The following is a 23210-nucleotide window of genomic DNA, read 5'->3' as shown; positions in this document are numbered from 1 at the left end:
AAAACTTGCCATCTGGCCAGGAATTCAAAAATAAGCACCTGATTTGAGGTCACTGAGAGCAACATCCAATGGGTTGGTGAGTACAAATGAAGCCACTGGTTGGTAATTTTACCTCCAAAAACTCACGGATGACTTAAAAACTATACACCCAAAAACAAGTAGACTGATTGCCCCTAGTTCTTTTATTCATACTTCAATAAAGCTGCGTGAACAGTTAGGGGCCGATTCACTAACTTCGAGTGAAGGATTCGAAGTAAAAAAACTTCGAATTTCGAACTGTTTTTTGGGCTACTTCGACCATCGAATGGGCTACTACGACCTTCGACTACGACTACGAATCGAACTATTCGAACTAAAAATTGTTCGACCATTCGATAGTCAAAGTACTGTCTCTTTAAGAAAAAAATTTGACCCCCCTAGTTCGCCATCTAAAAGCTACCGAACTCAATGTTAGCCTATGGGGAAGGTCCCCTTGTTGGTCTGCTCCTATGTCTGAAGAAGAGGTAGGGTGGTCGATTGGCCAATTTTCCAATAAAAAGGGCAAATAAAAGATGGTTTTTCAGTGGGATGGTATAATGTGGTGTATAAAGGTACTAATCCTTTTCTGTCTACCCTTTTTCATGGGCCTTAATAAGGAGAGGTGCACAGTGCTTCCTACTCTCAGGCAGTCATCTCTAGTTTATTACAGGAGGGCTCAACAAATGTGACTATCATTGCACATTTCTTTCTTAAACTATTCAGAGTGCATTCAGAGTTGTCTGACAACTAATATATCAAGTATGAAACCATCAATGAGGTAAAAAAACAACAGAAGACCATACTTTTTATCTATAAAAGATTGCCTTTGGTCTGAGAGTGGGACTTACAGAATATGAGATTTATTGGCTTTGCATGTCAAAATGTAGCAAACTCCCTACAGTAGTAAGTTGTATGCATTTGAAATTGGTAAAGGTAAATTGATTTATACTGTCCTTTTATATTATATTTAATGCTTGAATATTAAGTAGTGGTGGGTGAAACTGACCTGTTTCGCATTAAACCAAAAATTTATGAAACACCAAATGCATGGAAGTCAATGGGTGTTTTTTTTTTCACAGAACAATTTTTCTTTGCTATCTTATAGTCTATGGGTGTTTTTTTTTTTATTATTAGCATAACATAATACTTTCCAGGAGGGGACACATTATTAATTATAATACACACGTTTCATGCAATATGATATGAAATTACATCACTAGGCACGACACCTTTAAGCGATGTTTATAGAATGTAATTTACAGGATATTGTAAAAAGATAATATATTATAATAATTAAAAAATAATTATAAAAAGTTGTGGTTGGAACTCCATTTACCTTTCACATCTTGAAGTGCCAGATTAGAGGAAATGATCAAACATTTTGGAAGTTCGTTTAAAAGAGAGTACTTTTTTTATATTTCATTTTAAAATTTGACATGGGGCTAGACACGATGTACATTTCCCAGGTGCCACCCAACCATGTGACTCTGATAAACTTGTCACTCTATACTGCTGCACTGCAAGTTAGAGTGATATTACCCCCCTCAGCAGCCTATCAATATCCTATCTTAATCAGATAGTAGCTACCTGCAGATGAATTTGTTTGCATTGCTAAAAAACCTGCTTTTTCATGCTTGGGGGCTATGATCATGTTTACCAATTGGTGGGGCTAGGGAGCGCAACTTGGGTCTTGGTAAAATATAAAGAGAAGAGGGAGAAACAATAGCTAATATGTTGAGGGTGGCTAATAAATAGGCTTTTGAGGGATTACAACCAGAAATCTTAAAAACTCTTAAACGTCCCAACCAACACAATTTTTTTGTGTAGTTTAAAGTCCCAGTAATTGCTGTCTCAAAGCATTTCCATCCTGAAGTGCTGGCTCTAGTGATGTGTGGGCCGGTTCGGGTGGACCTAGCACCCGCCCTTTCCAGGTCGCGGACGAACTTACAAATGCCGGCTTCCATATTGAACTTTTATAGACAAGCGCCTGCTCACTCCGGCCCTTTTGTGACATCATCATCAGAGTGGTTCTATAAAAGGAACTCGGGCTCGGGGGGCGCCGGTGAAGGGATGTTGGCTGAGGATTGGGAAAAACCCGACCCGCACATCACTAGCTGGCTCCTTCTCAAAGCTCAGAATCAGGCACAATACACTGAGATGGCTGCCTCCACACCAATATTACAGATAAAAATATACATTTGTTGGTTCAACGATAACATTTTAAATGGTAGAGTGAATTATTTGCTATAATAGTATAATTTAACAAAAAATAAAAAGTAAACCATAAAAATCATGAACGAATCCCTTTAAAGAGCTCCCATTGTTCAGTAATAGACAAGGGCACATCATTATGAATTCTTGGACCCTTATATACATGTTTGGGGTGCAGTTGCTGCAAGATCTATAGGTACATGCTCTGTGGCTGTGCATAGAGGGACACAGAAGCTGACAGTTGGCCCAGGCAAAACCATGCATGGTTATTTCAATTTTAGGTCCAGGACTGTTACCATTATTTGCTTTGGCGATGTACTGCACTACTGGTAGAAACAATGTGGGAGCCATAGGAGACCTTTAATTTGTAACATCTACAACTAGTAAGAGAGTTCTATTAGGCAATATAGCAGCAACATTACACAGCCTACAGTTATAAATTCTGATTTCTGGAAATCTGCCTAATGTGTGCAGCATGGCACCAAAGCTACAATCGCTTACAGAATAATGAAATTTAACATCTAATTGGTTTTTGGGGATTAGCAGACTGGGTGCAAGGACAGAGTGGTTTGTAATCCAGAAAGAACACTCATGCAGCTTTACTTTGGATATTTGCATTGATTTGAACAAGTGCCTGTAAAATGAATAGAAGAGGATCTAAATAGAAAGATGAGTAAGAAAAAGTAGCAATAACAACATATTGGTATGCTTACAGAGCATTTGTTTTTAGATGGGGTCAGTGACCCCAATTTGAAAGCTGGAATGAATAAGAAACAGGCAAATAATGAAGAAAAAAAAACAGTTAAGGCCAATTGAAAAGTATCTTAGAATTGGCCATTCTATAATCTATGATCATACTATGATCAATACTCCAGAGGCCTCATCTGGAGTATGCAGTTCAGTTTTGGACTCCAGTCCTTAAGAGGGATATAAATGAGCTGGAGAGAGTGCAGAGACGTGCAACTAAACTGGTTAGAGGGACGGAAGACTTAAATTATGAGGGTAGACTGTCAATGTTGGGTTTGTTTTCTCTGGAAAAAAGATGCTTGCGAGGGGACATGATTACACTTTACAAGTACATTAGAGGACATTATAGACAAATGGCAGGGGACCTTTTTACCCATAAAGTGGATCACCGTACCAGAGGCCACCCCTTTAGACTAGAAGAAAAGAACTTTCATTTGAAGCAACGTAGGTGGTTCTTCGCAGTGAGGACAGTGAGGTTATGGAATGCACTGCCGGGTGATGTTGTGATGGCTGATTCAGTTAATGCCTTTAAGAATGGCTTGGATGATTTTTTGGACAGACATAATATCCAAGGCTATTGTGATACTAAACTCTATAGTTAGTATAGGTATGGGTATATAGAATTTTAATTAAAAGTAGGGAGGGGTGTGTGTATGGATGCTGGGTTTTCATTTGGAGGGGTTGAACTTGATGGACTTTGTCTTTTTTCAACCCAATTTAACTATGTAACTAACTATGTAACTATCATATAATCTATGAACCACCCATTTAAGGTGATATTTTCACATTACCAAATAGTAAGGACATTTCTCAATGAAATTTCCTGAAAAATACAGTTAATAGTGTGAAATAATATAACTGTGAAATAGAATTGTGCCTCCTGTACAATTCCAGTCTTGAATTTTTTTTTCTTAAGCTATCCCACTCTTAGCCATGATCAGTCACTGACAATGTTCCAGGTTTAAAAAAGCGAGTGCTATTAGCTGATAGGAACATTTCTAAAACATGATCTGGGGCCTGAGGATGTATTTTGACTGTTTATGCTCTAGTCTATATGTTGAAACCATCCATCTATTCATGTACAGTTCTTTAGTTGAAAAGCTACACATGCTGTCTCAACCCTGACCTTTAGAATACCAGCATCAATTATTGTTTTTGTCTGTAGTCAGTTCCTGCACATCTGTTACGGGCATCAGGATTTATGGTTCTTTTTCTAATTATTTGGTGGGACAAATTTTAAAGAGGGACCTATACGTTTAATATGTCCCTATGGCTTTACATCCCTACACTTCCTTATATCCCTATTTGCTGGGCAGATGCCCATATATCTATTAATCTAATTACATGTTTCAATCATTGGCCTACAGGTAGGGTTGCCACCTTTACTGAAAAAGGTTACCGGCCAGTGGGGGGGCCAAAAAGGGGGCGGTCCGTGAAGTAAAAAGGGACGGGGTCACGTGGCGTGCCGCAAAAGGGGCACAGCGCTGGAAAAAAGGTAATTTCTGCACGAATTGGGGGCAGGCCAAGGGCTTTTTTTAAGGGGTATTACAAAATTACCGGCAACTTTATTGCCGGTAAAATTGTAATACCGGCCGGGTGGCAACTATACCTACAGGACCACTTCCTGCCACACTGTAAGATAGTGCCTGGTTAGGGGTGGATATTTCTCTTTGGCTTCTGCTTGCTGACCCAGCTGGATGTGTTCCAGGGAGCCTGAGTACACCAAGGTAGCAGTAGCAGTTGTAATTTTTGGCTTTATCTATTGTTGCCCTGTGGTGCTTTTATTTCAGCCTGCTGTATTTGCTTTGTGTAGATAAAGGTGTCATTAAGGACAAGAATGCAAGAATAAAGGACAAGAATGCAAAATGTCAACCATTCCTTAAGTGGAAACTTCAAGGTGGCCTCCATATTAAGGGAGTATATGTAGGGCTAACTTTCATAAGCAGACAGTACTGGCATAAACTGTATTACCCTGTTCTTCAGAGGTAACATGAAATATAGGACTGTGAGGAACAATACCTTAAGTTACCAAATTGTCAAGAAATCATGCCCTGCATGTGAGTGCCCTTATTGTACTTGGGACAGTAGACTGCTAAACTTACATGTGTAGAGTTTGTAAAGCAAACTTGAGAAAGAAAGTACCGTTTGGCTGGTATAGGGATATAGAAATCAGTTGATTCATAGCATATCCTGAAAATAAAGGCACTAAGTGGGCACTTTGGGATGCTTTGGCTCCCAGCTACACGGCATCCTTTTGTTCTAACCTTCAGTAATGGAGGAAAGGCAGGAGGCAGTATAGTTCCTGTGCTAGACGGAGCAAAGTTATATTGTGAACCCAGGTAAAGCACTAATATAGAAAGTAGCAGTTTCAGTAAATGTAAATGAATGAGATTAAGAAAAAAAGCATTTGATTGAGAAGTCACCATATGTGTCAGTAGTTTAGAAGGAGAGGAACTTTATGAATCAACTCAAGTAAAATCTGCATGATTCCAGTGTTAATGAATCCAATCACCTGCCATACAATCCAACTGACTCTTTTGATGCAAAAGTCTGGAAGTTCAGGTGATGTAAAGGATCGTTTTACTATCTGCAGATAATGGATTTGCCAAGAAAAGTCAATCAATGGGTTGATCCTTGTAGATCTAAAGATAGGTATCTGTACTCATTAGTACAGTTTAAGTATTCTTGCATTAAAGAATATTATTTAAAATATGGTAAATAATTAATTTTAAACCAATTATTGCATTATGAGGCTTGCCTGAAAATAGTCTTCTAAAATGTTAAGGAACAATAATGTCTATTTTTATTCTTTTATTCTTATAATTTATAATATTATTTATATAGCACCATAGGCTAGTAACGGGGCTACTTTACCAACAGAATTTATGCACAATTACAGTGGCATATTACATAGAGGCATTTGAGCAAGTACCCTGCTCACGAGAGATTACAATCTGAAAGGGAGAAGAATTGAGACATTTGGTGACCTATGCGACTGTAGAGGTCTTGGTTAAGGAACAGTAACAGCCTTTAAAGGAATAGCAATATAATGTAGTGTTGCCCTGCACTGGAAAAACTGGTTTGTTTGCTTCTCAGAAACACAACTATAGAGTATTTTATATAACAAGCTTCTGTCTGTGGTGGGGCAGCCATTCAAGCACAATACACAGTAGTTCTGAAGAATCCCATTGTAAAATAAAGAGCTTATCTGTTATCTGTTGTGTATTCTTTGCCTTTCTCCTTTTTCAGCTTTGAATTGCTGCCCCCATGGCTTCACAGCGGCTTATTTATATAAACTATAATAGTGTTTCTGAAGCAAGCACACCCGTCTTACCAGTGCAGCACAACCGTATATTAGATTGTCATTAGTTTAAAAGACTTTCATTTTTTGCTGTTACTGTTCCTTTAAGATAATAATAGTAAGTACATATTGGAAAACAGAAAACCAGTCATAAGTGTGTGAGTGATTAAAGAGTTAGTTCATTGAGCTGCTGAGGGTTTTGGTTATTGGTGGGTTTTATGTGATTGTTTGAAGACCTGGAAGTTTTGGCAATGTCTAATGGGATAGGGAGAAAGTTAATTCGGATATGCACAGGAATGCCAGTGTGTTAAATGGTAAATAGGACATGCAATCCAATGTAAGTCAGACAATTCACCTCAGGTGGAATATTGCGGAAAATGTCCAGATGTCCTAGATAAAATCTGACGCTGGACAGAATACCCCTTATATATACAAATGATGGCAGTAAGTTTGTAGATGACATAGGACACTTTTGCTCCTTTGCTCATGCAAATAGAAATTCCACCTAATAAACAAGGATACAGGGATTCTCAGTCAGTCAACCACAAACACATTGCAACAATAAGTTTCCAAGTTGATTTTTATGCACTTCTCAAACTTTGAGAAAATATATACTCACCAACGAGCTGTCCATTTCTAGAAAGCATATGCCCCTTTCAGGCACCAAACAGTAGTTGTCTCTTTTGTAAACTCATAACAACCTCCCTAACATAGTCTGAAAATATTAAAAGCACCAGAGCATAAACGCACTGAAGGAGAGGAGATTTGTTTTAAAATTGAGCCATAAATTCACATTTGTAGGTGCCAATAATACTCGGATCACAGAGCCGCCAGCTAAGGCAGATGGCATTTTTGTTCTAATTACAGCCGTGAGAGTATTTAACAAAGACATTCTGCAGGCTGTAGTCTTAACAAGACAAGGAATTGTTGTTCTATATTCGGATTTTGTCAATGTGTAAAGTTCCCTTCTGTCAAAACATTTGGAAGTCATGGGTACAGATTTAATCTTCTCTGTGAAGGCTGCTAAATGAAGAAAAGGTCTGCTGTTGCCTTGATGTGCCAGACCTTTTCTAGCGATCCTCAGTGCCCAGTGAAGCTACATTACATTAAAGCCGGAGAAGATCATAAAGATGAACTCTGGAATCAATTCTTCTGCTTTATTGTTAAGCAGTGTCGGAATGGGACACCAGGGGCCCACCCAAAAACCTTTGACTAGGGGCCCACCAATTAATCTTAGACCAGGGGCCCACTCTTAGTACTATTATTCTTCCTCTCCTCACTCATCTATTCTCCTTTTCGTTACATACTATAATCTATTATCCCATCTATTTAACTACTTTGTTCTCATAGAAATAGGGAATGGCCATGAAATAGGCCAAATGTCTAGCAGCATCAGGGCCCACTGACACCTTGGCCCACTGGGACTTTTCCTGGTATACCTGTGGGCCAGTCCGACACTGTTGTTAGGTGTGGGGAGCCACGAGTTTGCATTGTTAGAAACGATTTTCCTAAGTGGGGCTTCCTGTGCAAAACTTTGTGGTATTGTGACATAACGTGACAGAACCACGGAGCCTTAAAGGACTGAGTGACATGAAAACACACTTGTGTATAATTGGTATAATTATCTGTTTGTGCAGAATAACACAAATCATTTTGAAGCTTGGGTTTTGTCCCCTACTTCCAAAGTTGAATAGACAGTGGCAACTTAAATGTTACTGTCAGGGCCGGAACTAGGGGTAGGCAGAGTAGGCACGTGCCTATGGCGCAATGCTGGAAGGGCGCCAGGCATGCACTTTCTCTGCCTCTGCTATCCCCTAGTCCGGTCCCTGTTGTGGCCGACGTGCGCATTTGCGCTAGTGAGCATGTGCGAAAAATACTAGTGCGCATGCACGAAAAACGCAAGTGCGCATGCGCACTCGTATTTTTCCGCGCATGCGCACTTGTGTCTTTTCGCGCATGCGCACTAGCGTATTGGGCGCTTTGCCAGGCCAGGCTGCCTAGGGCGCCTGCCCGCGTTGGCCCGGCACTGGTTAATGTTTAAGAGTATAAGCAGTTTAACCTACAATAAGAGTATATACTGACCAAGACACAACTAGTTTTAATTGGTTAAAAAAATTAAAGCAAACATCTGTTTACCAACACTGTGTTGACAGTACTTTGCTCAAAAGTTTTGGTATGGAGTACAGACGCCAGCACTTAAAGGCTTAACCATGCCACAGCAGAACCCATGACTGCGGGGGACCCTCTTACCACCCTCTGCATTTATACCAACCAACTGCATGGGAGTGGGGGCTCTTGTGATGCAAGCATGAAGTGGACCAATACTGCTACACTGAAGCTTAGTGACTGCATCAGATTCCATCTGTATATAAACAAGCGAATTCCTGATTTTCTATTATTGCTTAACACAAGAGTCAAATCATTACAAAAAAACAAATGTCTTTATTATAGAGTTCATATACTGCATTTCATATACAAAATCAAGTTTCACTGGAAATAAAGCTTTTCAGGATATACTGTACATTCTGTAGAAAGTTACTCATTTTTACTAAGCCACATGCTTTTTGTTAAAATATCGATATCTATAGCTTAATGTAAAATATCTTGCACAAAAGACTGTTTTTAAGTACCTGCCTTGTTTGAAGCATCGCTCATCTTCATTTCCCCAGCGCCATTTGCAAAAGGTGGTTTATTTCTAGTATCTAGAATGACCCGCTGGGTATAATTTTTCGTTCAGGGAGATTCTAACGTTCGTGTTGCTTCATCTTTGCAATTTATCCATATGACAATTTTATTAAATAAATTAATACATGGAAAATGTTGATAATAGACAATGATCATTGTTTAAGCAGTATGCTTAGTGAAAAAAAAAAGCATTCCTCTTGATGCTCTTGAACGCAACTAAATGAACATTGCCTCAATATTATTACAACATTGTGATAAATAATATAGACACTGCTTTTTCTTAAAAATACCAAAACAGGGAGCCAGCTTCCCGAGATTTTATCCTATGAAGACAATATAATTTTCTTATATTGATAAATCTGATAAATATGGAAGCAGCCTATTCTAAAAAATGTTTACTCCATTATAATCTCCTTATACTTATTTAATACATATTTTACATTAGTAGACAAGGATAAAATAAAGCTAGCACGTTTCCCTTACGTAGAATGGGAATTCAGAACCAGGTGAGTGGAATTGTTCTTCAGCAGTCAGCAGTCTTCCTACCATTTCCCAGGTATTGCTATACCACACTCATACCAATGAACATATCTGGTTTGGGAATGTCTTCCAATTTCTCCAAATTCAACAGGTTGTTGGCGCACTGCTCTGTAAAATCCTGCATAAAAAAAGCAGAGGTATAACACCTGCAACTTTTACCTCTAAAACTTCTGAATGATGCTTAGTACAAGGCAATGTAGATTTAAAATAAACTGGGAGGTGGAGGTGTTTCCACTGCTACTATTCTTAAAATTTCTCATTATCAGCTATTAAAGGGGTGGTTCACCTTTAAGGTAACTTTTATTATGTTATAGAAAGGCCAATTTTAAGCAACTTTTCAATAATTATTTATTTTTTATAGTTATTTGCCTTTTTCTTTTGACTCTTTGCAGCTTTCAAATGGGCTTCACTGACTCCCTTCTAAAAAATAAATGCTCTGTAAGGCTACAAATGGATTGTTATCAGGGGCGCTTCGCCAATGAGGCGAGTTGAGGCTCTCGCCTCAGGCGGCAGCACCCCACTAGGTACCAGGGGCGGCAAAAATGCCGCCCTGGTACTTTAAGAGCCGAATTTCCGGTTTTCAAACCCTCTTCTAACGCAGAGAGCACAGTTAGGCTCTCTGCGCTAGCGTCCTGGCCCTCTCTGTCGCCCCGTGGACCCCCCGGACCCCCTCAGGCGCAAAAAAGGTAAGTGCACGGGGGAGGGCTGCAGCAACTGCTGCTGCCTCAGGTGGCGGATGGGACAGGATCACCCCTGATTGTTATTGTTACTTTTTATTACTGATCCTTCTATTCAGGCCTCTCCTATTCACATTCCAGTCTCTTGTTCAAATCAATGGATGGTTGCTAAGGTAATTTGGACCCTAGTTACCAGATTGCTTAAGATTCAAATTGAAGAGCTGCTGAATAAAATGCGAAATAACTCAAAAACCACGAATAATAAAAAATGAAAACAAATTGCAAATTGTCTCACTCGCTACATCAGACTATAAGTTATCTCAAAGGTGAACAACCCCTTTATTGCATGCCTAACACATTCAAGGGCATGAAACCAGACTTCACTTGAGTGCCTTGAACCCAGCTACTTGTTTGTTTGTTTATGTTGTATAGTTGTTACATTGCAATAGGGATCACACACTTCATAATGTGGGTCTGCATAAAACAAAAAAAGATAATGTGGGTCAACTCTGCTTAAGGAATAAAATTCTGGTGCTGGCAGTTAAGTCATACGTGCCTTTTCTTGTTGTCAGCTGCTCTGGTGACAGTTGCTGTCCTGTTCTTCCATCCAGGAATGAATCAACAAACTGACAGTGATCTTCTCCAAAACCAGACTGATCCCCTATGTTGTAAAATGTTCCTATAGAAAGCAAATTAGAGAGAAAAATGTATTGCAATTTAGCATTTATTTAGACATTTTACCCTTCATGACTAATGTTGCAAATTTATTTTCCAGAGTTTATTCATCAGGATATTATCTCTGGAACAATTAAGGTAAAAGTTGAGCATGAATGCACACAGATTATATTATTCTTTAAGCCTCGTCCTATGTTTACCATCTTAGAAACATTTTACTCAAAAGTAAATCCAACATCTGTATAAGCCTTGATTATAATTCATACAATATAAATTCTCTCTGTATCTCTTTGAATACATTCTGTAACTTTACCTCTAACTTTTGGAATGCTCTTTAGGCCTCTGGCACACAGATCATTTTGTTAGGAGGTTTTTTTGCCTCCATGATTTGTTTAGACGAAGTTATCCTCACATGTAATGTATATTTGTTACTAATAGCTAGTTTATATGCAGTAATTTTATCCAGAAGGACGTGCCTCTAGGAATCCACAAGCTGGGACATATTTACAGTCCTTACAACTGGGAAGGAGACCCTTGCAAAGCATTTCAGTGGTAATCACATTATGTGCAATACATAGGAAAATGTAGGCAGCTTTGGTGTGTCTCCTAAAAGGATTCTGGCTTCCCACACTTGTCCTTATGACGGATAATTAATTATTTATGTGCTGTAGAGCATGCTTTCATTTAAATAAGTCAGTAATTACCATCAATTTATAACTGCCAGTTAAGTCCATGTGATACCCACCTGTTAAGAAGAAGAATCATTCCCTGCTTTAGATGTAATATTTTTGCACTTCAGATACAAAACAGCTGTGCATTACAGAAATAGCAGCTGGGAATAGAATGCCCTTATTTCCTAGTTTGGCACAGTTTCACTTGATGTAAATGGATTTATCTGTTGTTTGGTGCTTTAGCTTAAGAAATCCATTAGCATAGTTTTATAGCTGTCATTTTAAGATCTGAGAATCCCAGAATAGAGGAACAGTTTGTTTTATCATATTTATTTTGCTAATCTTAGTTTCCTTTTTTGCTTTTACGATTACATTTTGTTTGCAATATAGGGTCAGTTCTTCTCTAGGGAAATACAACAAAAGTGAGAAATTTAGTATGGCGTGGCAGATCCATATCAATGTAATGGGCAGGCTTTTCCTATCCTTTTTTGTATGTGTGCATCACTTTTTCATATGTTTTGGTATATGATGCCACCTGGCCAAAATACTTTTAAATATGCATAATACAAAACAAAGGGCTCTATATCTTCAGCACTTTCTGCTTCAACACATTTTGCCTGTTCTGTCAATGTCTAAAACACCTAAGAAAATGTTGGAAACTTAACCATAACATTTGGAGTGATGTTGAAGTTGTTGAGCTGTTACTGAGATCCCATTAATTCAATGGCTAAATTATCATTAGACTAGAGAATGCTGGTGGCTGCTTTCTATTTTATCAGAGTAAGCAGTAAATAATAATTTTGCTAGGTCTGAGCTGGATTACAAGTTGTAGAACTAGTTTTATCAAAATGTATGCTGCAAATCATTAGAATTAGGGGGAAGTAAGAACAATGGTTAAAGTCAAACATGAATGTGGGGGGGGGATTCACAAAAGTGGCGATATTGAGATAAAATAATAATGGAGAGAAAATTGTCTGATTTTCTGCCATATTCACAGATCTCTATCTCCATTTCCATAAATTTGTCTTTTAAACACACCAGTTTCCAGATTTTTTCTTCCACATGACATTTCAAACAACATTTTACTGACTTTTTTTTCTGAATTTGTCTTTAGCTCTTCCTAAACCTGTCAGTCAGCTCTCAGGTGACTCTCAGATGTACATTTGCCTCACACTAATGATTGTGCCCTTTAGAGAAGATATTCTCTTTATCTTATATCCACTCCAATTATTTGTCTCACTTAGGAATATGCCCAGAAACCCAAGATCCCAGATTAGCTTCCAGTGTGTATGTGCTGCTGACTGATCAGCAAGATGGATGCTGGAATCAGAAGGAACACAGTTAAGAGAATGCAACACTGCTGGGCAGCTCTGTAGTTCTGGGCATAATGGGTGTGGGCTGTGTACTGGTACAAAAACGAACATCCAGGATGGCTTTACTTCACCTTTAAATAAAGATCTATAATATATATATATATATATATATATATATATATCTCAACTCAAAATGCTAACATTGCTTCATTCAATTAGCAAATAACAGCAAAAGAATGCAATTGTGAGGTAAAAACATGTTTTTTTCACTTATTTTATGTTGGAAATAAATGACTTTTCTATATAAAAATAATATAAACAGTTTTTCTTGTTTATAAACCTATTAATTTCTGATTATAAAGGGCTGATTACATAGGGCTTGTACCCTGACAATAGGCTTCTAATCTTTATGAATATGCTTACTTTATGAATATCCCCCCATACTAAAAGTGGGGTGAATGGAGATTGGGTGAAACAGGGGAGAGCTCACACAGGTGGAAGTGTTACTCTGTGCTTTGCTCCATTTTAAAATGTCGTTTTCTTCTCAGAATTTGTAGTTTTAAGAAAATATTCACAAAAATGCCTGTAAACTGTTCTTTCAGTTGAGTCGCCATTTTGTTTCTGTTTGTGAATATGGAGATTCTATTTACACCAGTTTTAACATCACTTTTACTAAAAAAATAATGCTTCCTCCACTTTTGTGAATTCACCCTGGACTTTATGGGATCCAAAATGCTTGGGACTGGGGTTCCGAACAAGGGGTCTGTTTAAAAAATGTAAACAATAAATAAACCCAATAAGGTTGCTTTGCCACCAACATAGATGCAGTTTAGTTACTATAGCCCCAAGTACAAGTACATTTTCAGAAATTAGAATCATTTGCTTATAATTTACTCTATGTGAGTGGCCTTCCAATAATTGGGAGCTTTCTGGATAATGGGTATCCATTTAAGGGATTCAATACCTGTATTTCATAAATAGGAACAACATTGACTAAACTATGCCAGAATGAGCCCAGTATTTGTAACATGTAACTAACATAGAACATTTATATAAAGAACCAAGAGGCAAAAATATTATTTTAACATAAATATTATAATTTAATAAAGGTTAAAATAAAATCATTAACTGAACTCATTTTACCTGAAAGGGAGTCACTGAGGTAAATCTTATATCTCAGGGAGTTGCAGAGTTGGATTCCTACAAATTTCTTGTACCAGGTTCTCTTCACAAACTGCTTCCCTTTGCATTCTGAATAGGAATCTGACTTAAATTTAATTTCTGTCCAGATAGCATCCTTTCCTCCTATGTGAATTGAAGGAAAACAAATATGCTGTAAATAAAATTAGGGGAAAGAAATAGGCTAGAGTGTTATTTAATTATATAAGGCTGTTAACCCCAAATTTCACTGAATTCACTCTTTAGTTAGTGAATAGATAGATGATATTTGGAGGTGGCTGAGCAGTTAGTATATACGTTGCAGCTAAAACCATAATCTCTGCTTCCAAGAATTATTTTACATGTTTTTGGTACTAATGGTCCTTAAATAATGCTGCCATTTTACAGTATCTTCAAACTATAGTCCATAACAGGTAATAAACAATGGGTAAACTTTTTTTGTACCATCTAAAAAGGAGTCTTTCCATGACACAGGTGATGGGGCCAACTTTGTTAGCTGTTGCTAAGATTTTGCAGATTGAATCTTTTACAAAGCCTACTGCATTTGGACACTATTATGTAACTATAGGTTGTAGATAGGTCACCTAAAAAATAGACCACTTTTGACCCTTTTTTTTCTATTTAATAGACAAATGTCCACTTAGTATTCAACTGGAGATCATTAGAAGTTGCAATTTAAAGAGAGCATTTCTCTTTATTCCTTTATAAGGTGTCAGATATGTACAACATTTCAGAAGGAAGGCCCTCACTTCTTCGGGTAAGGGAGAAAGGGTGCTGCAGCCTTCTGAAAGGTTATGCTTGCTGGTAAGCTAAAAAGTAAAATGCAAGGTAAGATACTGCTTTTGAACTGCTGCTGGTGCGCCCACCTAAAGTTCAATCATAGTGGACTTTGGAAGTATAGAACAACCAAGTCACGCAGACAAACGGAAGGAGATGTGCATTTTCATATTTTGAATATCTGTCTGCAGTTACTACCATAGTTACCCAGAAATAAAGGGGCCCATTTTTACAAAGAACAAGAATTTTGTCTACAGTGTTATAAAAGGGGCCTCTATCCCACAACTAGGACTTGATATATGAATGAATTAGTGGTATTTAACAGCGGGGGGGGGGGGGGGTGCCTAAGCATTTAACACAGGAATCCATAGATCTTACAGCACAGCTCAATCCTTCTGTAATTTCACACCAACACCACCCACGTTCTGTAGAACTTAGAGATCTTAATATATTTACTTCACATGCCTAGACCACATGAAGTGTGGATTCTTCAGAATAAATGGATAGTGGTTGTCTGTTTTGCTAGAACTATTTAATTATGTCAACAACTCTATGATGTGCAGCTGTGAACGCCTTTTAATTAAATGTCCTTTTGTATATATCATTTACAGAATAAGAATTAACCAAGTTGCAAAACACTTAGCAATGAACTGCACGTTATGTACCAATTTTAGTATGTACCATATCATATGCAATACTCCCGAAAAATAACTATGTAGTTGTGGGGGGGGGGGGGTGGGTCACTCTGTGGCCCAGCTGCCTACAGGACCTAAAACAATGCAATAAATCTCTCCACAAAGCACACTCTAAACTTAGCAATGTGTCAAAATACATTAATTTACTGAAATCTTTGCAGAAGTTTTGATCCTTTATGCACCTGCAGCCAAATTTGCTTGTTGCCTCAATATATACTATACACCTGCATAATAGCTGGAAAAAAACCCTAGAATGTATATATACATGCCATGTGTTGTGGCCCCTTACCAGTAACAGGCTCGCTCACTCTAGGATCAGCTGGAAAAAAAAATTATAAACGGTTAATAATGTTTTAAGGAAAATTGCCAATAACAAATATTTTTATCTTTCCAACAGTATATAGGGATAGTGTGTCTTTGTAAAGCTTGCAAGGTAGGAATATAATTGCCAGTCCCTTTCAATATGAAGGAAGTTGAACAGACTCATATCACACACATATGATCTCTGTGTGTTGTTTGGCAGGGAATGATTATCTCCAGATGTGCTTTTTGCTGGGGAAGCTGCTGTGGAACATAATTCGCTCTAAATTCCCACAGTATACAGAGTAGAAGATTATAATAAGAGGCCTTTTAAACAGAAATTCCTGACAGAGATGGTGAGGGACTCATACATTTATTTTAAGTGACTCAAACCTTAAAATGCATTTTATAGGAAGCACCATTGTGTATTAGGGAACATTACTTTTTCCTACAAAGGCTGCATACATTGCTTCCATAACAGCGTATTGCTGACCAAAAGTGATGTTCAAAATAAAAAGGAAAATATTATTGTCTAACAAATATAGCTGATACCATTTAATATTTAGTGGTTTGCACTGAAAAGAAATAAGGTGCTCCATCAATCTGAAGGTAGGTACCAAACACTGCCATCAACTTAGTGAATGTGGTATTAAGTCATGGGTTTTATTATGTGGAATGTTTAGGACCTTGGATTTTCCATATAAGGGATCTTTCCGTAATTTGAATCACCAAACACAATTAAACATTGAATAAGCCCAACGGGATTGTTTTGCCACCATTATGGATTTATGAAGCTTATAAAGAAAAAGACATTAAAAATGGAAAATTAGGATGATTTGCTTTCAACGGCTTTCTCAAAAACTTTCTGGATATCAGGTTTCTGGATAAGAGATCTGATACCTACTGTATACTTTATTAGCAACTTTGTTTTTCTAGGGTTTTTGCTAGATTGTTTAAAATTGGGACCTAGCAAAACTGTTTCACATTTGTTTCCGCAATGAACTATACAGTAAACATTACAGTACATCTGTTAACTAAATAAGGTATACTGTAAAGCCTAGAATCTTCTGCGTTACCATTCAATGGCATTATAAAAGATATGTCACAGAATCAATAAAAGTGCAGTGTTCTCCTGACCCTTGCTTTCTCATTCAGTATTACCCCTTTCATATTGTCCTTCAAAATCTTATCAAGCTTATGGGTGAAGTTTGTAGTTATAGCCACTTAAACTCAACGTAAACAACCGAACATAGGTAGCTGTGTATAAATACACAGAAGTGTGTCATTTATATTTCTTACTTGCAATCCTTGAACTACCATCATCTCACGTGGCCAACATGCATGCTAACAAACCTACCTGATTCTGTACTAAATTCCACTGTGTTACTGGCTGGTCCTTCTCCAAGAGGATTTGATGGTACCACAAGAAACTGATAACTATAAAACAAAATTGGAACATAATACTAAAGCACTGTGTTTGTAGGGCAATGTTTTATATGCACAATTAATATCTGGACCGTGATTAATTAATAGTGAATTATTTGAAATATATATTTATATGATACAAATAATAATGGTGGAAGTAATGATAAAACAATAGGAAAAACACCAATAATGAAATAAATTAAGCTTCTGTTATCACTAAGACACAACCTTTAAAAAAATCTTGTTTCTCAGATATAGAAAGAAAGAAAGAAAGAAAGAAAGAAAGAAAGAAAGAAAGAAAGAAAGAAAGAAAGAAAGAAAGAAAGAAAGAAAGAAAGAAAGAAAAAGAAAGAAAGTTGGGGACTTTATATATTAAAGGGAAGGGAATATTAAAATAAAAATGTCAAAATAAAATAGGTAATATATTCTCCTTACACCAGCTGTAAGACAATAAAGGCCTGTGTTAGAGAGACAATCCATCATTGTTACAACATGTGTCATGAGTGAGCTTGGAGTTCAAAATTCCACTTGCATCTGGTGCATGCTTAACTACAAAGTCATCAGGATTAATTTCACAGAGCTACATTAAAACCATTCAGCAAAGACTGATTGAGCCAATACTGCTCAGATAGCACAATTCTGTCACTTTGGACAGCCTCACCAAGAAAACATCATAGATTGGTATGCAATTGAAAAAACATCTTTTTTTTATCAGGCTGGTTTCTCCTGTGATTGGTGCAGAGTATTGTGGAATGGCTGAACTCAGTATACAAATTTTAAATAAATATCTTGGCTATATTTTTTCACATGCATTCCATTCAGTGGTGGATTAAAAGTAAACTGGGTCCAGTGTTGAGGTGCAACTCAGCTCAAGGTCTACCTTCTGAAGCATAACTTGCTACAGGAGCTGTGCAACAGGCAGTGCTAGAAAGAAAGGTATACATATAGACATGGTAGGTGAGTGGCAGGCTTTCTCTCAAGCCTCATGGCTGCACTGCACAGAAAGATGGAGGTGAAACCTAAGCTTTGTGGACCTCACCTTTTACCCAAACCCCAAATCATTATACAGAGATTTTTTTTCCAGCTGGGCAGTCTGATTCCTGATATAGAAAAACAAAAACATGCAAACCACAATTCAAAACACATATTGGAAGTGACTACCCTGAGGTTTTACTCCCCTTGAAGAGCTATAGGACATGACTTCCCCCAAATCCCCTCTGTTTTAATTTGCATCTGTATAATAACGGTCATTAGCACCAGAAGATACAGGAAATTGCAAAAAAAAGACAAAATTAATGTTTCTAGCTTTAAGTTTCCTGTCTTGTGCACCTGGTTCATAGACAATGTTAACTTGCAGCCATATTGTAAGGAACAAAAAGACAAACCAGAAGAAATATTCCAATTCCGGACATAGTCAACCAAGTCTGAAGTTAACTCTATTAGAAAAGCAAGCAGTAGATGATTCTTTCTTGGAGGGTTCAACAATGAAAACTTTTTAATTTAGGATATGGGAAAATGTCTGTTAAAGATAATTTCTCTAAATCATTTTCTTATTGCCCAAAATGTGAAAAAACTGATGTTAACTTATTTCATTATCTCTGGTCCTGTTCCAAAATAGGTAATTTTTGGAAAGATGTGGAATTTTTTTAAAATTCTAAGATGAAAGCAAAGGTTAAGCTTAGCTTTATTTCATATTAATAATGATGAATCATTATTCAGCTCCATATCAGTTTCTTTCACAAAATTGGTGAACAAATTGGTGTTCTTATTTATGGCAGCCTCCAAAAAGGCATTATTTTATAATTGGTTAAAGAAAGATTGTCCATAAATAACTAATATAATTTCTTACCTTAACCAATTGAGTTGGGAAGAAGCTATTAAAGCAAAAATGAGTGAAGATAAATTCAAATTGTTGTTTAAAAAGACATGGTCACTCTATTTTGATTTCATTGACTCTACAATTAAGGATCAGTTTTTTTAAAATGCTTCATATTTGAATGGTTATGTTTGATTGTGGGCCCTTTTCTCTTCTTCTTGCACCAATCCAACATTGACAGTATTATTCAGGAAATAATATCTTTCTTTGCTTTTTCATTTTCTTTTTCATCTATTGGGCTTAACACTGTTTTTTGTTTTCTTTTGTTAATTTTATATATAATTGCCTCACTTTGTCTAAAATATATAATATAAATAATAATATACTGGAATCAAGTAACCTGAAAATTAAGTCAGACAAGGAGCCAAAAAAGAAAGAACTGGACAATTAAGCTCACTTTATAAAATAATTATATGGGGTCCAAACATATTTCATCCAACCCATGATCTGTATCAAGCAATTGCTTTGCAGTGGCATTTCTTTGTATGTTAAGCAGGACTATTTTTATTTTAGTTTCAGATTCCACTGCGGGTTTTCAGTTTTGCCAGTTCACATTGTACTTGCAAAAATAATAAGTAGTAAATGCATTCTGGCCAACACTCCTCTGGAAGCAATGATACATTGTCAAGCCAATATTAAAACAATGAATAGTGTAGAAAAATATCAGACGTAAAATTTTTTTTAAATTCCAGACGTTACGCTCAGGTATTCCACATCCATGGTACTAAGGTTTCCAATTTCTTGGCTGATGTATTATGGACTATAGGACAGAGCAGAACTGTCATATAAACATTATAAAACAGCTGTTAAAGAACACTATATTATGGGTGACAACTAAGTACAAAAACACTGATGAGGATGAGTTTATTTATTAATAATAACTGCTGTGATGAATGCCAACACCTTTAGATATTGACACTTTATCCCAGTGGCTTGAATACTTTCCTGCCAAATTGGCAGAACTTGCTGTTCTTGGTTGAGGCTCATTTACCAGGTGTCTTTGCTATTATGCTCTCCTCTCTGCCTTTCTTTTCAGGTGAATGTTGTCTCCTGCTGAGTGCTGAAATAAATACTTTTTCAGAAAACGTCTTGAGCTAAACAGGGAAACAGAAGCCATGTTTGGTCCTTGCACCGTAATTAATTTGATTACCAGTGTTCAGATAGTTACCCTATATAATGGAACAAATCATGAACAATAGCAGGACATTTAATTATGTACAAACCTGTTTATCCTGTTTAGTAGGGATGCAGCGAATCTAAGATTCAGTTCGAGATTCGGCTTTTTTCAGCAGGATTCGGATTCACCCGAATCCAAGTTCCTGGCCAAACCGAATCCAAATACTTTAAATCATGCGACCTTTCGTCACACAAACAAGGAAGTAAAACAATAGCTTTCTTTTTAACTATTTCTGGCCCAAGTGTGCACATGCCAAATCCCAAAGTTGTGCATTCAGTGCATGGCTACTGAATTTGCCCATAAACACAACAAATTGTGGTGTACACTGTCTAAAAAAACCCCCACAATTTAGTTATTTTTCCTAAGCCAATCAACCTTTATTACAGGCGACATTGGTCCTACCATAATTAAAATAGCATGGGTAAGTGACATCTTATAGAATAAATAAACACTGACTATAGATACATCTAAAGCACTGATATCTAGCTTTCAAAGAAAATTGAGTGATATGTGTTACAGTGGCAGTGGTGATTATAGAGCCTCTCACATCCTTCAGTATGAAAAGAACAAGGGCCTGTCTAAAACAGAGAGCAGTTGTAATGAGTGCTCTGCCGGGAAGAGCAGGGACTATTGCCAAAATGGAATTACTTTGGAAACTAGTAACTACTGCTAAATAATAAGTCAAGACATGATCCTCGCAGTCGATCAGAATTAATTAAAGCAGAATAACAATAATAAAATAGAGAACAGAATGGTAAATTTAAATAAACTTCCAGAACATTGAAAACTAACTGTACAAAATAAATCAACACTTCAGGCTAAAGCAGAAAATAATAGAGAATATAATAAATAAAAAAGCGAGGGAGATGGACTTGCATATAACTTGGTTTCATCTCATTGGCTATAAACCTGCAATGTCTATCTGAAAGAATATTGCTTTACATATTTACTTTTACTAAATTCTCCCTTGCTAAACTTGCAGGGTTGGACCCTTCTTGTTTCTTTCGATAGATTGGAGTGAAAACTAAGAGCTGTTCAAAACTGAAAAGGTCCTCCTGAAGTATTCACTTTCCTTTAATGGGACCCTCCTTGAACATCTTAGCTCTCTGAGATTAAATTATTCTCTTACAGGGAGGCTCGAAAAGAATAAAAGTTAAATCAAGAATAATGGAAAGATGATCCCTTAAAATTAGTTAAAGGAGAAGGAAAGCTCCAAGACAGTTTATTGCCAACAGATTAACCACAATAGTGAAAGCTAGAACGCTATATTTATTCTGCAGAATGCTTTACCATACCTGAGTAAACCACTCTAGACACTGTCTCTGTTTGTTTAGGATAGAAGCTGCCATATAAGCTTGGTGTGACGTCACTTCCTGCCTAAGTCTCTCCCTGCTCACTCATTGCTCTGAGCTCAGATTACAGCAGGGATGGGAGGAGGGAGGGGGAGAGGAGCAAACTGAGCGTGCTCAAGCCCTGCCCTGGAGGTTTATGCTGAAAACAGGAAGTCTGATACAGAAGCCCATGTGTACACAATAAAAGGAAAGAAATGCTGTGTTTCTTTTGACAGAGGACTCAGCATTACTTTGAGGGTTTACTGGTGTATTTGTATAGACCTTTCTGATAAAGCTTACTTAATTTTAGCCTTTCCTTCTTCTTTAACTCCTACCCACAAATTTTGCAAAACCGTTTGTGTCATTGTACTATTCCACCTTTTTATACAGTACCAATTCTGATCATACCCTGGCAAGAATAGATCTGCATTGCTTCTTTTATTTTAATGGCTTGTCCAATCTTGAAAAGTTGGCATGTTACTCAGTTTTTTTGGCTGTATTAAAGCATATAATGCTATAATTTGGTTTCATGTTAAATGACTGACTGGTAAGTCGGGGAATCAAATATGAAATATAGTTCCGTTCATAAAAAGTTACAAACCTATTTGTAATGGCAATGTAATGTAATAAAGAGGTGCAAAGTGTTAAAAATAGGCAATATAGGTACAATACAAATTGTGAACAGGAGCCCTGTACTAAATGGGTGCAATTTTAAACCAATTACAATGCACAGCACTAAAAATGTCAGAGAAAACAGAAAATGATTTATGCATTATAGATATGTCATTGAGTTTTACAGGTATATTTTGATCCTGTCTGCTTTCGCCCTTCTGAAATTACATGCCAGAGTGGAAATGCTACAGACATAAGCATGTTTTTTTTATAACATTTAGTCCCACAGAATGAAGTATTGCCTTGGAGCTTTGTAGCAGTGAGGGAAATATTTGTGAAAGGGAAATACATCCAAAGCTAACAAATGGAATTTCCAGCAGGTAGATAACCACACAGGGTTTCTGTTTTCTCAGCTAATTTATATGGCTCTTAAGTAGTAGGTCCTAATTTGCTTGGAGTGTTTCATAATATACTGTATTTTAACCATGGAGCAATGCATACATATATTTTGATTATGTTTTTTGGCAGCATAGAACCGTTTAAAATCCCTTGTGCTCTTAAATCATTGGCATCTACACAAAGTAATCTAAGTAAGTGATTTTATACTGTGGAATTTCAAAAAATGTCTATTAAAGGGCCAGTTACACCTGTTATTATTCCTTACATTTTTTTTTCACTCAAAACTAAAAACAAATATATGGAAGATCGGTTATGGCCCTTCGATTTTAGGCATCTCCTGCAAGGTAATACAGACGTTGCTAACTGTTTTACAGTAAGGCAAACGGGTAACACAAGCGCAAAGGTTCATGTATCCACTAAAGATGCAGCCTTTGTATGTAGAACAGCACCAGACTGTAAAACTTTAGTGTTTAAAAAGCCTTAACACTAAAGTTTCACAGTCTGGTGCTGTTCTACATACAAAGGCTGTCGTGATATCAGTGGAAAGTGGCCACTGAGGAACGTGCACCAAGTCTCTACAGGAGAGATAATCGTTGTGCTG

At 37.0% G+C, this 23210-nt stretch overlaps 1 protein-coding gene across 29 annotated transcripts in view; it reads right to left on the bottom strand.

Annotated features, from left to right (window-relative positions):
- Nucleotides 1-8699: 8699 nt before the first annotated feature.
- Nucleotides 8700-23210, bottom strand: part of LOC108708946 (target of Nesh-SH3) — a 198040-nt gene continuing 183529 nt past the window's right edge. For all 29 annotated transcript variants that reach the window (XM_041584160.1, XM_041584157.1, XM_041584152.1 and 26 more), the window contains 5 exons: nt 17147-17226; nt 15779-15808; nt 13982-14143; nt 10736-10858; nt 8700-9620 (listed from right to left, as the gene is read on the bottom strand). In XM_041584160.1, the coding sequence (XP_041440094.1) occupies nt 9505-9620; nt 10736-10858; nt 13982-14143; nt 15779-15808; nt 17147-17226 (511 nt within the window). In that variant the 3' untranslated portion in view covers nt 8700-9504. The remainder of the gene's footprint in view (nt 9621-10735; nt 10859-13981; nt 14144-15778; nt 15809-17146; nt 17227-23210) is intronic.

This window comes from Xenopus laevis, chromosome 2S (genome assembly GCF_017654675.1).
Source record: "Xenopus laevis strain J_2021 chromosome 2S, Xenopus_laevis_v10.1, whole genome shotgun sequence".
Classification (NCBI taxonomy): domain Eukaryota; kingdom Metazoa; phylum Chordata; class Amphibia; order Anura; family Pipidae; genus Xenopus; species Xenopus laevis.
This window is presented reverse-complemented; position numbering and strand designations above follow the sequence as displayed.